Source organism: Dromiciops gliroides, chromosome 1, assembly GCF_019393635.1.
Source record: "Dromiciops gliroides isolate mDroGli1 chromosome 1, mDroGli1.pri, whole genome shotgun sequence".
In the NCBI taxonomy this organism is placed as follows: domain Eukaryota; kingdom Metazoa; phylum Chordata; class Mammalia; order Microbiotheria; family Microbiotheriidae; genus Dromiciops; species Dromiciops gliroides.
The window spans coordinates 301,204,954-301,218,692 of NC_057861.1; the positions used below are offsets into that span (position 1 = coordinate 301,204,954).

Sequence of the window (13,739 nt, forward strand, 5' to 3'; positions counted from 1 at the left end):
ACACCTTTCCTCCCTCAACACACCTCTCTTAAACTGTGGGTGGAGACCCCATACAGGGTCAAGTAGAGCTTGAGAAAAATTCAGCAACATTAAAAGGTTATGTATACTGGGCAGCTAGGTGGTGCAGTGGTTAAAGCACCAGCCCTGGATTCAGGAGGACCTGAGTTCAAATCCAGCCTCAGATACTTGACACTTACTAGCTGTGTGACCCTGGGCAAGTTACTTAACCCTCATTGCCTGTCCCCTCCCCCCCAAAAAAAGGTTATGTATACCTATTTTATATACCTATATACCTTGGGTCAAATAAAAATTTTTCAGGCAAAAAGGGCTCATGAGTGGAAAAAGTTTAAGAAGCCCTGGCCTAGAGCAGTGGTTCCCAAACTTCTTGGTCTCAATATCCCTTTATACTCTTAAAAATTATTGAGAAATAACAGTTTTTGTCTGTTATTGATTTTGTCTGCATGAGTATGATTATACATAGATTTGTGTATATGCACATGTACACATATACAGATATAGATACAACACACCCCCACCAATAAATACACACATGCATGCGTGCATGCACACATACATACATACAACACACACACACACATATACATACATCCCAGGGCAGCTAGGTGGTGCACCACATAGAGTACTTGGCCTGAAGTCTGAAAAACTCATATTCCTGAGTTCAAATATGACCTTCAGATACTACATCTGTGCATGTAAGTCACTTAATCCCTGTTTGTCTCAGTTTCTTCATCTGTAAGATGAACTGGAGAAGGAAATGGCAAATCACTGCAGTATCTTTGCCAAGGAAACCCCAAATGGGATCAGGAAGAGTTGGACATGACTATACAGCAACAATGTGTGTACAATATAAACACAGATAAATATGTATAATTGTTATGAACTTGGCCTTTGACCATTTTAAGGATCTGTGGGATTTTGGAACTACCCTTCGATAACAGCCAGCCTTGAGCACTGAGAGGTTATGACTTGCCCAGGGTCACTAAGGCCACTATGTGCCAGTGGTGGGACTTACTATAAATAGCTAACATTTATATAATGCATACATGTCTCCTACATACACACATACTCATACACAATTAAGAGGAAGCCAAGTGACCTGATGGATAGAGAATGCAGGTTGAGTAAAGAAGCCCGGGGTTAAAAAAGCTTCTCAGTCACTGTGTTGGTCCTGGATACTCACTTACTTGTGTGCCTCAGTTTCCTAAACTGTAAAATAGGGCATCTACCTCGTGAGTGTTGATGAGATATCTGTAAAAACCTGCCTGGAATATAGGAGGCACTTAATAAACCCTTATTCCCTTCCCTCCCAACAACACTTTTTACTGACAAACCCTCAATTTCACTTTCTTCTCTTAATCCTTGTCATGATTCCCTTGTTTTTCGAATTTGATTTGATTACAGTTTATGTTACCCGTAGGTGCACGTACATGGCTTTTATGAATGTGTGCATGCATGCATACACACATACTTGGCTCATTTAGGGAAGCTGGACTTCCACATATCCTGACGGACGCTTCTTTTATAAAACTTCCACCCCTCCAAACAACCACATCTCAATCCCGCGAGTTTGGAGGCTCTAGAGTCAGCTCCCCCCCCGCCGCACTTTACGACAGACCTCAGATGTCGCACTGGCACGGCCGTAAAGCAGGCGGAGCTCGGGATTCCGCCGCCAGGTTACCCAGCAACGACCTAAACTCCCGGGAAGTCTCCCAACCACCGGCGGGCTCTTCTCTCACCCGGAGCTGGGTAGGCGCGTCCCCAGCCTCGCGTCGGGCCCGCGCGCGCTCCCGCCCCGGCACCAGTTGACCAGCGCAGCCATGGAACAGGAGGACAGGGAAGCGGCTGCGGCGGCGGGAGCGGGAGACTTCGGAGGCTCCGAGGAGCTCTGCCGCATAGACCAGGCCATCTGCAGGTAAGGGACGCGCCCGCCCCAGGCCTGGTCCGGCCTCGTGGGGCTGCCCCGGAGCAGCACCCGCTGGACTCTTTGCTGGATCCAAATTGCGGGTGTGCGGAGCTGGATTCCCACCATCAGCATCAATCTGTCAATCAAGAATCACTTATTAACCGCTTACTGTGTGCCAAGCGCTGGGTAATAATAATAGCCTGTATTCATGGAGCGCGCTAAAAAGGCATTATACAATTATAAGATATCAGATAATTTACCTAAGATAAGTGTCCTTATAATCATAAAACATGCTTCTGGCTGCTAGGTGGGCTTAAGACCAAGTCTCAGATTCCTTAGGTACTAACAGTGTGACTCTGGGTAAGATATTTAACCTCAGTCTCAGTTTTCTCATCTGTTATTACACTATGCAAACCTTGAAGCTCCTTTATTAAGCTATTGTTATCATCGCACAAAAAGCCCTTCCCCAGGTAGCTGCTACTGTGATTCCCATTTGTATAGACGAAGAAACTGAGGCTGAGGGGGAGTGAAGAGATTTTGCCCAGGGTCACCTAGCTAGGAAGCAAGACCTCGGAACTCAGAACTTAATGACGCCCCAAGTCAGCGTTCTATTCAAGCCACTCCGCTGTAAACATTGAAGTGCTATACGTGCCGCTGAAAGACTTCAATATACTAATCCAATTCATAGCTGATAGACCCGAGGTTCAACCATCAAAACCATCGAGGTTAAGTGGCTTGCTCCTAGTGAACAGGTTGTTTGGCTTTGGAATCCAAAAGCCTTGGGTTCAAGTCCCCTCCTTTGGTACAGACTAGCAGCACTTAGTTACCATCAGAAAATCCTTTACCTCTCCGGCAGCCCAATTCTTCATCTATAAAATGGGGATGCTTGGGGCAGCTAGATGGCGCAGTGGGATAGAGCACCAGCCCTGGATTCAGGAGTAACCTGAGTTCAAATCCGGTCTCTGACACTTAACACTTACTAGCTGTGTGGCCCTGGGCAAGTCACTTAAACCCCAATTGCCTAACTAAAAATAAAAAATAAAAAAATTAGTATTAAAAAAAATAAAATGGGAGGCTCATAATACTTTTTAGTACCTATTTCAGAGGTGTTGTGAGGCTCAAATACGATAATGTATGTAAAAGGGCTTGGCAGGGCTTTAAATTGCCATGTAAGTGTCTGTTATATTTTCTATCTAGATCTATGATTTCATTGGTGTAGGGAAATCATCATGGGGAAATTCTCTTTGCCAGTGCACGGCAGGTATCTTCACTGCAATTAGAGGCAGCTCAGTGGTGGAGTGGAGTAAGGAAGGACCTTTCTCATTTCTTCTCAGACACTTATTAGTTGTGTCATCCTGGGCAAGTTACTGAACTTCTATTTGCCTCAGTTCCATACTAGAGATGGTAATAATAGTATCTATTTCCAGAATTGCTTTAAGAATCAAATAAGATAATAATAGTTTTAAAGCCCTTTGTAAAACCTTAAAATACCACATAAATGCTAAGTGACTTGTCCAGGGATGAACATCCAGTATTGTGGAGTGGGGTGCAGGGATTGAATCTTCTCGACTCAGTTATTATCCAGATTCACACAGATAATAATTAGAGAGAGGAGCTGAATCCATGTCTCCTGATTTCTATTCCTCATTGCTTTTTTTTTTTTTTTTTAGTGTGGCAATTGGTGTTAAGTGACTTGCCCAGGGTCACACAGCTAGTAAGTGTTAAGTGTCTGAGGCCGGATTTGAACTCAGGTACTCCTGACTCCAGGGCCGGTGCTCTATTCCACTGCACCATCTAGCTCGCCCCCCCTCATTGCTTATTCTCACAGTGGCATGATGCTAAGCTTAGGCATATAACCTGGCCTTGTGATATCATTAATATAGGGATCTCCCCAGATGAACAGACTCCCTCTACTACTTCGGCTGGCACCTTCTCTACAACTTACAGTATTAGCTGTCTAACTCTACAGAGGTTAAGTGACTTGGCCAGAGTCCACAGCCAGTTGGTGTCAGAGGGGGTTTGACAGCCAGCTCTCTATACAACTTCAGGTTAACTCTCCATGCTGGGGATAGGAGGATGAAACAAAAAATGTTCCTTGCCCTTCAGGAAGTTTACAGACCAAAAGAGAGATAAGACATATGTACAGATGATTTAGAAGTCCAGATATGTAGAAGTACATAGGAGGGGTGGCAGCTAGGTGGTACAGTGGATTAAGCACTGGCCCTGGATTCAGGAGGACCTGAGTTCAAATCCAGCCTCAGACACTTGACACTTATTAGCTGTGTGACCCTGGGCAAGTCACTTAACCCTCATTGCCATGAGAAGAAGAAGGAGGAGGAGGAGGAGGAGGAGGAGGAGAAGGATCATTGGAAAAAGTTGAGATGGAGTACTGAGTAATTAGTGCTAGAGTGATACAGGAAAATTTAATGGAAACGTATTTCTCTTATACTGTTATGACAAAAACAGAGACCATATAGAAATTTTATGCAACAAGCTAACCTAGCAAGGGTTTATTCTGAAGTCAGCATATATTCAGCTTGGTCTGCTCTTGCGTTCTATACTAAGGGGGTTCAACATAAATGTTGATACTCCATCAAATATCCTAACTCCTCAGTTCAACAGATTACTTATTTGTAATAATTACTCCTCCACCCCACCTTATGGTCATATCTTTGATCTTGCCATTGCCCAGAGTATTCTGCCTTTATGTTCATGAATACTTATATTCCTTTGTCTGTCTGGTCATTATCTTTTGTCATTCTGTCTTTCCCTATGCCCCAAAAGTCATAGCCCTAATTCTTCAGCTTCAACATGACCTTTAATCCCTTCATTCTTCAGTTTTTTTTCCAGGCCATCACCCCTGTGCTGACTACTCTCTCTTCCCTTCCCCATCTTAACCTTTGATGACCCAGTTAATGCTATATATATTCAGTCTTTTTTTTTTTTTTTTGCAGGGCAATGATGGTTAAGTGACTTGCTCAGGGTCACACAGCTAGTGTCAAGTGTCTGAATCTGGATTTGAACTCAGGTCCTCATGGGTCCAGGGCTGGTGCTTTATCCACTGTGCCACCTAGCTGCCCCCAGTCTTTTTCTTTTTTTCCAAGTATATGTCAGACTCTGTGACCCTGTTTGGTGTTTTCTGGGCAAAAATACTGGAGTGGTTTGCCATATCATTTTCTAGATGAGGAAATTGAGACAAACAGGGTTAAATCACTTTCCCAGGGTCACACATCTAGTAAGCATCTGAGGCCAGATTTGAACTCAGGTCTTCCTGACTCTAAGACCTCACTTTACCCACTGTGCCACCTAGCTGCTTCCACTTTACACCACTGAAATTCCTTGCTCCTTTATGCTTTTGCTTATCTTACCCTGCCAAGATGCAGCCTCAAACTATTCTCACTATCTGCCTTTTCCACCTTCAAATCACATTTGACCTACAGTTGTAGAAATCACAAAACCATGCTGACTGGGCCACTACAGATGTAAAGCAGTCTTTTTACATTTTCCCAAGTGGGAGTCATTATCCCCACTTACCACAATGGCTTTTCCAACCTTTTTCATTCCTCCCAAACCTCCTATGGCTGCCTCACCTCTTCCCTATGTCCAGCTAAAAACCCTGGCCTCATTTTTCACTGAAAAAACTGAAGCCATTTGCTGAGACCTTATCTCCCCTTCCCATCTCCTGTCACTCGTATGCCATACCCAGTTATTTACTCCTTCACTCCTGTCTCATTTGTAAAGGTAACCCCTTCTTAGCAAGTCAAACCCCTCTACAGGCACAAGTGATCCCATTTCATCTCACCTTCAGCAGATTACCTGCTCTGTTTACCCCACCCCCCATTACACTTTTAGTTTCTTCCCTGACTACTGGCTGTTTCCTGCTTCCTACAAACTTACCCCATTATCCTTATAAACCTCACTTGATCTGTCCACTCCATCAATATCTCTCTCCCTTTCATGGCTAACCTCCTTAAGAAAGCCATGTCAGGGGCAGCTAGGTGGCACAGTGGATAGATCACTGGCCCTGGAGTCAAGTGACACTTGACACTTACTTACTAGCTGTGTGACCCTGGGCAAGTCACTTAACCACAATTACCTTACCAAAAAAAAAAAAAGAAACGAAAGAAAGCCATGTACAATCGTAGCTCCCACTTCTTTTCCTCTTAGTATCTTCTTAACTCTGATTACTGTTGGCTTCCAAACCCATAATTCACTTAAATTGCTTTCTCCAAAGTTACCAATGATCTTAGTGGTTTTAATGTAATGGCCTTTTCTCAGTTTCTCATCCTTCTTGAACTTTTTACATCCTTAGCACTATCAGTCACCTTCACCTCCTTGATGCTCTCTTTTCTCAGGTTTTCATGTTGACTGGCTTCCTCCAACTTGTGTGACCACTCCCTCCTCATTCTCCTTAACTGGCTTCTTTATCTAGACCATCTCTCAGTAACCATAGGTTGTCTCTCAAGGCTCTGTCCTGGTCTCTCTCTCTTCTCACTCTCGTACTATTTTGCTTTGTGATCTCATCAGCTTCCAAGGATTCAATGATCATCTCTTAGTTGTTGTTGCTTGTTGTTGTTGTTTTTCACGTGGGGCAGTGAAGGTTAAATGACTTGCCCAGGGTCACACAGCTAGTAAGTGTCAAGCGTCTGAGGCACTACCTAGCTGCCCTCTCAATGATCATCTCTATGCATATGATTCTCAGATCTACTAATCCAGCCCTAACATCTCTCCTGACCTCCAGTCCAGCATCTCCAATTGATAACTTATCTATGTCTATATGCGGGCAGATAAATACAGATACAGATATTTGTTGTTTATATGTTGTCTCCCCCATTAAAATGTGAGTTCCTTTGGGGCAGGGATTGTGTGTTTGTTTGTTTTTTGTTTTGTTTTCTTTGCCTGATGGACTGTTCAAAAAGCCAATACAACAAGGTGGGGTTAACTGGCCTTTATAAGTTTTGTGAAGCATGAGAGAACAGAGAAAAGAAAGAATCACATATGGAAAACAAAATGATTGGTTACAAAGACTGAAGTATCATAGGTGGTAATAACAATATGATTAGCTGGACATTTGGGGCTAGTAACAGCTTCCATCCTGCTGTCCCGAAAGATTGATTTGGAACAGAGATTAGACCTCTTGGCAGCATTCTGTAAGGCTCCTTAGTGGATAACAGGCCTCTCTTAATTGTACATGGGTGTTCAAGGCTGTATAGAGATAACAGGTTTCTTTCAATTAAAGGGATTTTTAGGAAAACCACTTTTAAACTTAATTCAGAGAGGAAAACTGAACTTCTGGACTCATGAACTTCCAAACTTAACTCAGAAACAGAAAGAATATGGCAGTTACAGATAGGATTAATTACAGCATGGAATCAAAACAGAAAATCAAAGATTACTATTTTATTTTATCCTCTCTCCTGAACTATTTCAGTATCCCTTGACTCAGTTTTTTCTTCCTCCCCCCATCCAAGATCCATTCTGTCATCTCTGCAGCTGTCAAATTGAGATTCCTAAAGCACACTTCTAACCATATCATTCCTTTGCTCAGGAACCTTCAGTGACTCCTTGTGTACTCTAGCATTTATTTAAGCCCATCAAAGAAATTTACTCTGGACCTATCTTTCTGGAGTAATTTCTTGTCATTCCCTTCACATACTCTAGTTGAATGACTTATCTGCTGTTCTCTGTACATGATATTCTAATTCCCCACTTTCTAGCTTTAGCAAAGGCTCCTCTTTATGCAGTATTGCACCCCTATTTCACTTCCACTCTTTAGAATTCCTAGTTTCCCCCTTCAAGGCCCTGCTCATATTTTGGGGGACAACGTGGGCTTAATGAGAGCATGTTGAATTTGAGGTCCTAGTGACACTGGGTGGAAATGTACAAATAGGTAGTTGGAGGTATACTCCTGGAGCTCTGGAGAAAAGTTAGAGCTGAGATAACTATTTGGGAGTACCATATAGGAAATAGTTGAAGAAAGATGAGATTATCAAAGGAAGTATACAACAAGAAGAAAATTTTAATTCATTTTTATAGTGCCTTGAGATTTACAGAGTGTTTTCATCACAACAATCCTGTGAAATAGGTAAAAAATTAGTCTCCCTACTTTACAGAAAGAAAATTGAATCTTAGATCTGCTTAAATGCATTCAGCTAATGAGAGTCAGAACTTATATATAAATTTCCTGACTCTTGAGACCAGTGTTTTTTGGGGACAATACCACCAAATGCCTTGAGGGAACACTTGCCTTAAGTGGATTGGTAAGAGAAAAAAGACAGTGAGACAGTAATAGGGGTAAGAAGAGAATCAGAACAATGTGATGTTTTATGTCTTGGCCAAATGTATGTGTGATCTTGAAATAGTATATTTAGGGAGAGGGTCATCAACAATGTCAAATACTCCAAAGAGGTCAAGTGATGACCACTGGATTTCATGATGATAACTGATGATAATCTACATTGTAAGGCCTAAGGAAGAGCAAGTGATTAGAAAATAGCTAAGTTAGGCTAGATCATTTTTATTTAGTGAGGCAATTGGGGTTAAGTGACTTGCCCAGGGTCACACAGCTAGTAAGTGTTAAGGTCTGAGGCCCAGATTAGAACTCCCAGGTACCTCCTGACTCCAGGGCCAGTGAACTGCGCCACCCAGCTGCCTCCATAGATCATTTTTTAAAAGAAGTTAGCTGTGAAGGAGCAAAAGAAATAAGGTGTAGTTGGATAGCAGTAGGATTGGAGGGTGAAGGAAGAAGAGTTATGAGATCAATGAGGAAGAAATAATTACTAGAACAGGGTCCTAGATGATACTCATGGGAAGGGTATGCTGATGGGATCAAGGGCATAGACAGCCTAAGCAAGGAAGAAAGATGAATTCTTCTACTGGGACAAGAGTGAAGGAAAAGAAAATGCATGATAATACTCAGGAGTTTTGAGGTATAATACTGAAAGATTTCAGAACCCTGATAAATGTCATTATCAATCATTAATTTAGAGGACTGATGATGAACTATGTCATCTGACTCAGCACAATGGAGATAGACTAGAAGTACAGAATCAGAAATATACTTTCATACATGGTCAATTTGTTGTTTTTTTTTTTACTTCATTGAATTTTTTTGTGACAGAAGAATTCTGTCGTGAGTGGAAGAATGGGAATGTAAATCAGTGGAAAGTTTTGGTGATGTTAGAGAAAAGTATCAGCAATGTAAAAAGTAGGATTACTTATTTAAATTAATTAATTAATTAATTAATCGGTGAGCCAATTAGGGTTAAGTGACTTGCCAGGGTCACACAGCTTGTAACCCTGTACAAGGGTCCTGAGGCCAGATTTGAATCGGTCTCCTGAATCCAGGGCTGGTTCTCTATCTACTGTGCCACCTAGCTGCCCCAGGAATTACTTTTTAAATGAATTGTAGGAGAAGAAACAAGTTGAGAGAGTTTTTGTCATTTTCTTCATCTCAGTGAAGTAGGTGGTTAAGGTCATTGATGTAAGTGAAGTAGGAAAGCAGTTGAGGAAAGTTGAAAAGGTGTGGAAAAGTTTTGGAACAGCTCTGGAGAATGAAATTGGTACCCAGTAAGTAGGAGAAGGAAAGCTTGTTGAGCAACAGTGAAGAAGACACAGATGAAATCATTAGCAATTCACTTAAAAAAAAAAAATCTTGGATGTGCTGGGAACAGTGCATGTTTTGCCTAGTTTCTTCTGTAAGGTACTATGTTGAATGCTATTCTTTCTGTTCTCTGCTATTCTGACCTTTCTTTCTCCCTCCATATTGCTACAGGTATCCATTGGTAAAGAGTGAACCTTCTATATTATTCCCTCCTACTGATTTTTACCCATTAGATTTTATTATACATTTTGTCCTTCATCAGGAACTAATGTTTTACCTCTCTAGTGCTAGAGAAAAGTAATGAGCTGTGAGGGGTTGTCTTAAGAATTTATGCTTCAGGGGCAGCTAGGTGGCGCAGTGAATAGAGCACTGGCCCTGGACTCAGGAGGACCTGAGTTCAAATCCAGTCTCAGACACTTGACACTTACTAGCTGTGTGACCCTGGGCAAGTCACTTAACCCCAATTGTCTCACACACAAAAAAAAGAAGAAGAATTTATGCTTCTTTTATTATCTAGCCTCACATTTACTTCATGGCATCCATAATGAGTTAGAAGACACTTTAAGGGGCAGCGAGGTGGTGCAGTGGATAAAGCACCAGCCCTGGATTCAGGAGGACCTGAGTTCAAACCTGGCCTCAGACACTTGACACTGACTAGCTGTGTGACCTTGGGCAAGTCACTTAACCCTCATTGACCTGGCCCCCCCCCCCCAAAAGAAGACACTTTAAAAGTTGTTGAAAACCTCCAGAATGTCCTTTCCAGTAATGTAAGTCTTCAAAAACCAAAATTGATTGTTTTTCTGGCAGGAATTATTGTTGTGTGGTTCAGCCTGAAGATAGAAGGAGGGACTGAATGACCATTTATGTTCTATTCCTTACATATTATTCCATTTTAAATTTAAGATTTTTGTCACATATTTGGTAATGAAAAGGTAATTCCATGAAGCTCCACTATTATCTGTGTCCTGGCCGACATCTGTGACTGCTGCTGTTGCTCTTGCATTCTGACCACTGCCGCAGCATCCACCAAGGTGGAACATTAATTAACTCCTCTCAAAGCTTTGAACTCCTCTCAAGTCCCTGTTCTCACTGCCTATACTGGGCTAGGGAGTCCTTGATACTTAGTTTGGTAGAAATGTTTTCCTGAATTTCATACTTGGAACATATAAACAAATTACCTTTCCATTGCAAGGGCGGTAGGCCCTTCCCTCCTACACAGAAGTATGAACTCCAGAGGACCTGTGGAAAGGTTGTTGATCTCCTCAAAAGACATAAGGTCCAGTTGCCCTGGAAGGGAAAGTGACCCAGGAAAAATCAAGGTTCTTTTTGAATGTTATCAAGCAATCAAATTATATTCTCACACTCCCTTGTCCAAGCTAGAGAAAGGATAAGAAAACACTTTGGAGTGAGAAGCAGGAGACAGAGTTCTAGTTCTGACATTGCCACAGACTCCGTTGCTGTTTAACCTCTCTGGGCAGCAACTTTCTCAACTACAAAATGAGTTCACAGATCATTGATTTAGAGCTGAAAGGTACCTGTAGAGTCATAGACTTAGATGCCCAGGGGGCCTTAGAAGGTCATTGAGGCCAGATCTTCATTTTACAAATAAGGAAACTGAGGCTGAGAAGTTACACAGCTACTAAATGTCTGAGACAGGCCTTCATGACTTGTAAGTCTAGTGCTGTATCCACTACACCATACTTCCTTTCAAACATTAGTCTGTAATTTCTTAGTTTCCTGCCAGCTCTAGATTTTACTTATTCCATGAGTGATATTAATAGTGAGAATTTCAGAGACTTTTCCATGGTAGTGGGAGAGATTTGGGAGTAGAATCTGGTTCTTGAGATACTGTCTTCTGCCTACCAAGGCTCTTCATCAACTTTTTATAACATGATACTAACATAAAATAACATGCATAAAACCCTTGCATACCACAAAGCACAACATAAATAGAAGTTTTCATTATTGTGGTTTTGATGCACCTTGAGAAAAATTAATATCCAGGCACATTTGTCTCTGTTGTGTATGTCATATTTTCATTATTCTGAAATGCTGGTTTAGTTTCTAAAATCCACTGTGTACTGTACATGACTTAGTAAAGTAATAGGGCTTGTTTCTATTAAATAACATGATAATCCTATTAAAATTTATTTTATGTTTTATTTTTCATCAAACCTATTTTTCATAGCCTGCTGGAAGTATCTTTAAGTTCAAAACTTCATACAATCAACCTTCACTGCAATAATATCTCCAAGATTGAAGGCCTTTGTCATGTCTTGAATTTACGGCATTTAGACCTCTCATCTAATCAAATAAGTCAGATTGAAGGACTTGATACACTGACAAATTTATGTACTTTAAACTTGGCCTGCAATTTCATCACAAAAGTAGAAGGTAAGCGATTGGTACTCAATTTTATGTAGTACTTCAAATAAGTCTTACTGTTTACATTGGTTTGTTGTCTTGTGAGAGAAGAATGTGCATTTTCTTACTATGATTAATTGAAAATTAACCATAGGGTTTCTTACTAAACAGAATTCTTTTGCAAGGAAAATATCAAGCCTATTGTCACCATATCAAATTTTAAATTTATTAAATGTTTTTTAAATGTTCTCAATAATAATGGATTTTGTTAGTTTTTCTGGCTTCATAAGGAATAATGACTACTAAAAATATTTTTGCTTGTTTTTTTGGAGTGATATTAACCATTTAAGTGTATGAAAAGTGATTCTTATCTTGAATTTTCATTTAAATTTTTTTTTAGGACTTGAAAAGTTATTGAACCTAACTAGACTGAATTTATCTTATAATTATATACATGATCTTCAAGGTAAGTGAATTTGGAAATGAATGCTATGATACTAAAACAATTTAAATGTGATGAAGCATTTCAGGGCAGGGTAGGTCAATGTTACTCTTTCTGTATAATTATATTTAAGTATATACCAATGCTTTTAACAGAGCATACTGCTTTTGCAGCTCATGGACAAAGTCTATGTTCCTTCTTGCTGTTACTCAAAAATGGGCAAGCTGGAAGCCAAGAAGAATAGAATATTGTAGGTATAGCAAATGGGGATGATTTCTGTTACTTAACTTCAACTGCAGAGGGTAACTTGGTGGGAATGGTTCAATTCCAATAAATTAGGTATATAAATCAATTTCAGGGGCAGCTAGGTGGCACAGTGGATAAAGCACCGGCCCTGGATTCAGGAGGACCCAAGTTCAAATCTGGCCTCAGACACTTGACACTTACTAGCTATGTGACGCTGGCAAGTCACTTAACCCCCATTGCCCCACGAAAAAAAAATCAATTTCAATTTGAAAAAAAGATTAAAAAAAACTTTAAAAGATCAATTCATAGACTTCTATGCATAGAAGTGGACATATAAAGATAATAAAATTGTGAAACCTAAATAAGAAGAATATTGAATCCACTTCTCACAGGACCCAATCAACTCTGTGCCCCTGGTATTCACTACTCTAGAAAGGTTTTTTAGAATGCCAAGGGAATAAAACAATTTTACTGTATTGTTCTAATTTATCATAGGTTGATTGAGTTTCTTGCTTCCTTGAGAATGGGAATGAGTTCCAAACAAGTTTTTTACTCCATTCCTAAATCCTCAAGATATCGAATATAATTATTATTCAGCTTCTGGTAGTTATATATAACACATGACCCCTGCAGTCATATTTCATCTTTCACTTTTTGCTTTTTCTCAAATATTTATTGAGTTCCTACTATGTATGAGAGACACTATGCTAAGTGCCATGCAGGATACAAGAGAAAAATAAGACATGATCCCTGCTAAATACTCAAACAGCTCTCGATAGGGTGATAAAACATATATTCAAATAACTATTAACACCAAGTAAAATATGAAATATGTTAAGAGGAGCTAAAATAAAATGCTTTAGGGAATTTAGAGATTTGTGGACTTGAACAGTCAGAAAAAACATATTGTAGAATGTAACACATGAGCTGGGTTTGTAAAATCATAGAAAATTAGAGCTATTTCAACAAAATAGACATTTTAATATCTGCTTCTAATTAGAATGTCGTTAATCTGTGGCTCTTTTGAAGGCATATTTTCTTTAAAATGAATCATTCATTTTTTTTTGTTTTTGTTTTTGTTTTTGTTGTGGGGCAGTGAGGGTTAAGTGACTTGCCCAGGGTTACACAGCTAGTAAGTATCAAGCATCTGAGGCTAGATT

The 13,739-nt window shown here is 40.3% G+C and overlaps 1 protein-coding gene across 1 annotated transcript in view; it reads left to right on the forward strand.

Moving 5' to 3' along the window:
* The first annotated feature begins 1,715 nt into the window (after positions 1-1,715).
* Positions 1,716-13,739, forward strand: part of LRRCC1 (leucine rich repeat and coiled-coil centrosomal protein 1) — a 53,794-nt gene continuing 41,770 nt past the window's right edge. Inside the window, exons 1-3 of the mRNA XM_043978436.1 lie at positions 1,716-1,933; positions 11,716-11,921; positions 12,292-12,357. Coding sequence (XP_043834371.1) covers positions 1,839-1,933; positions 11,716-11,921; positions 12,292-12,357 — 367 coding nt within the window. The 5' untranslated portion in view covers positions 1,716-1,838. The remainder of the gene's footprint in view (positions 1,934-11,715; positions 11,922-12,291; positions 12,358-13,739) is intronic.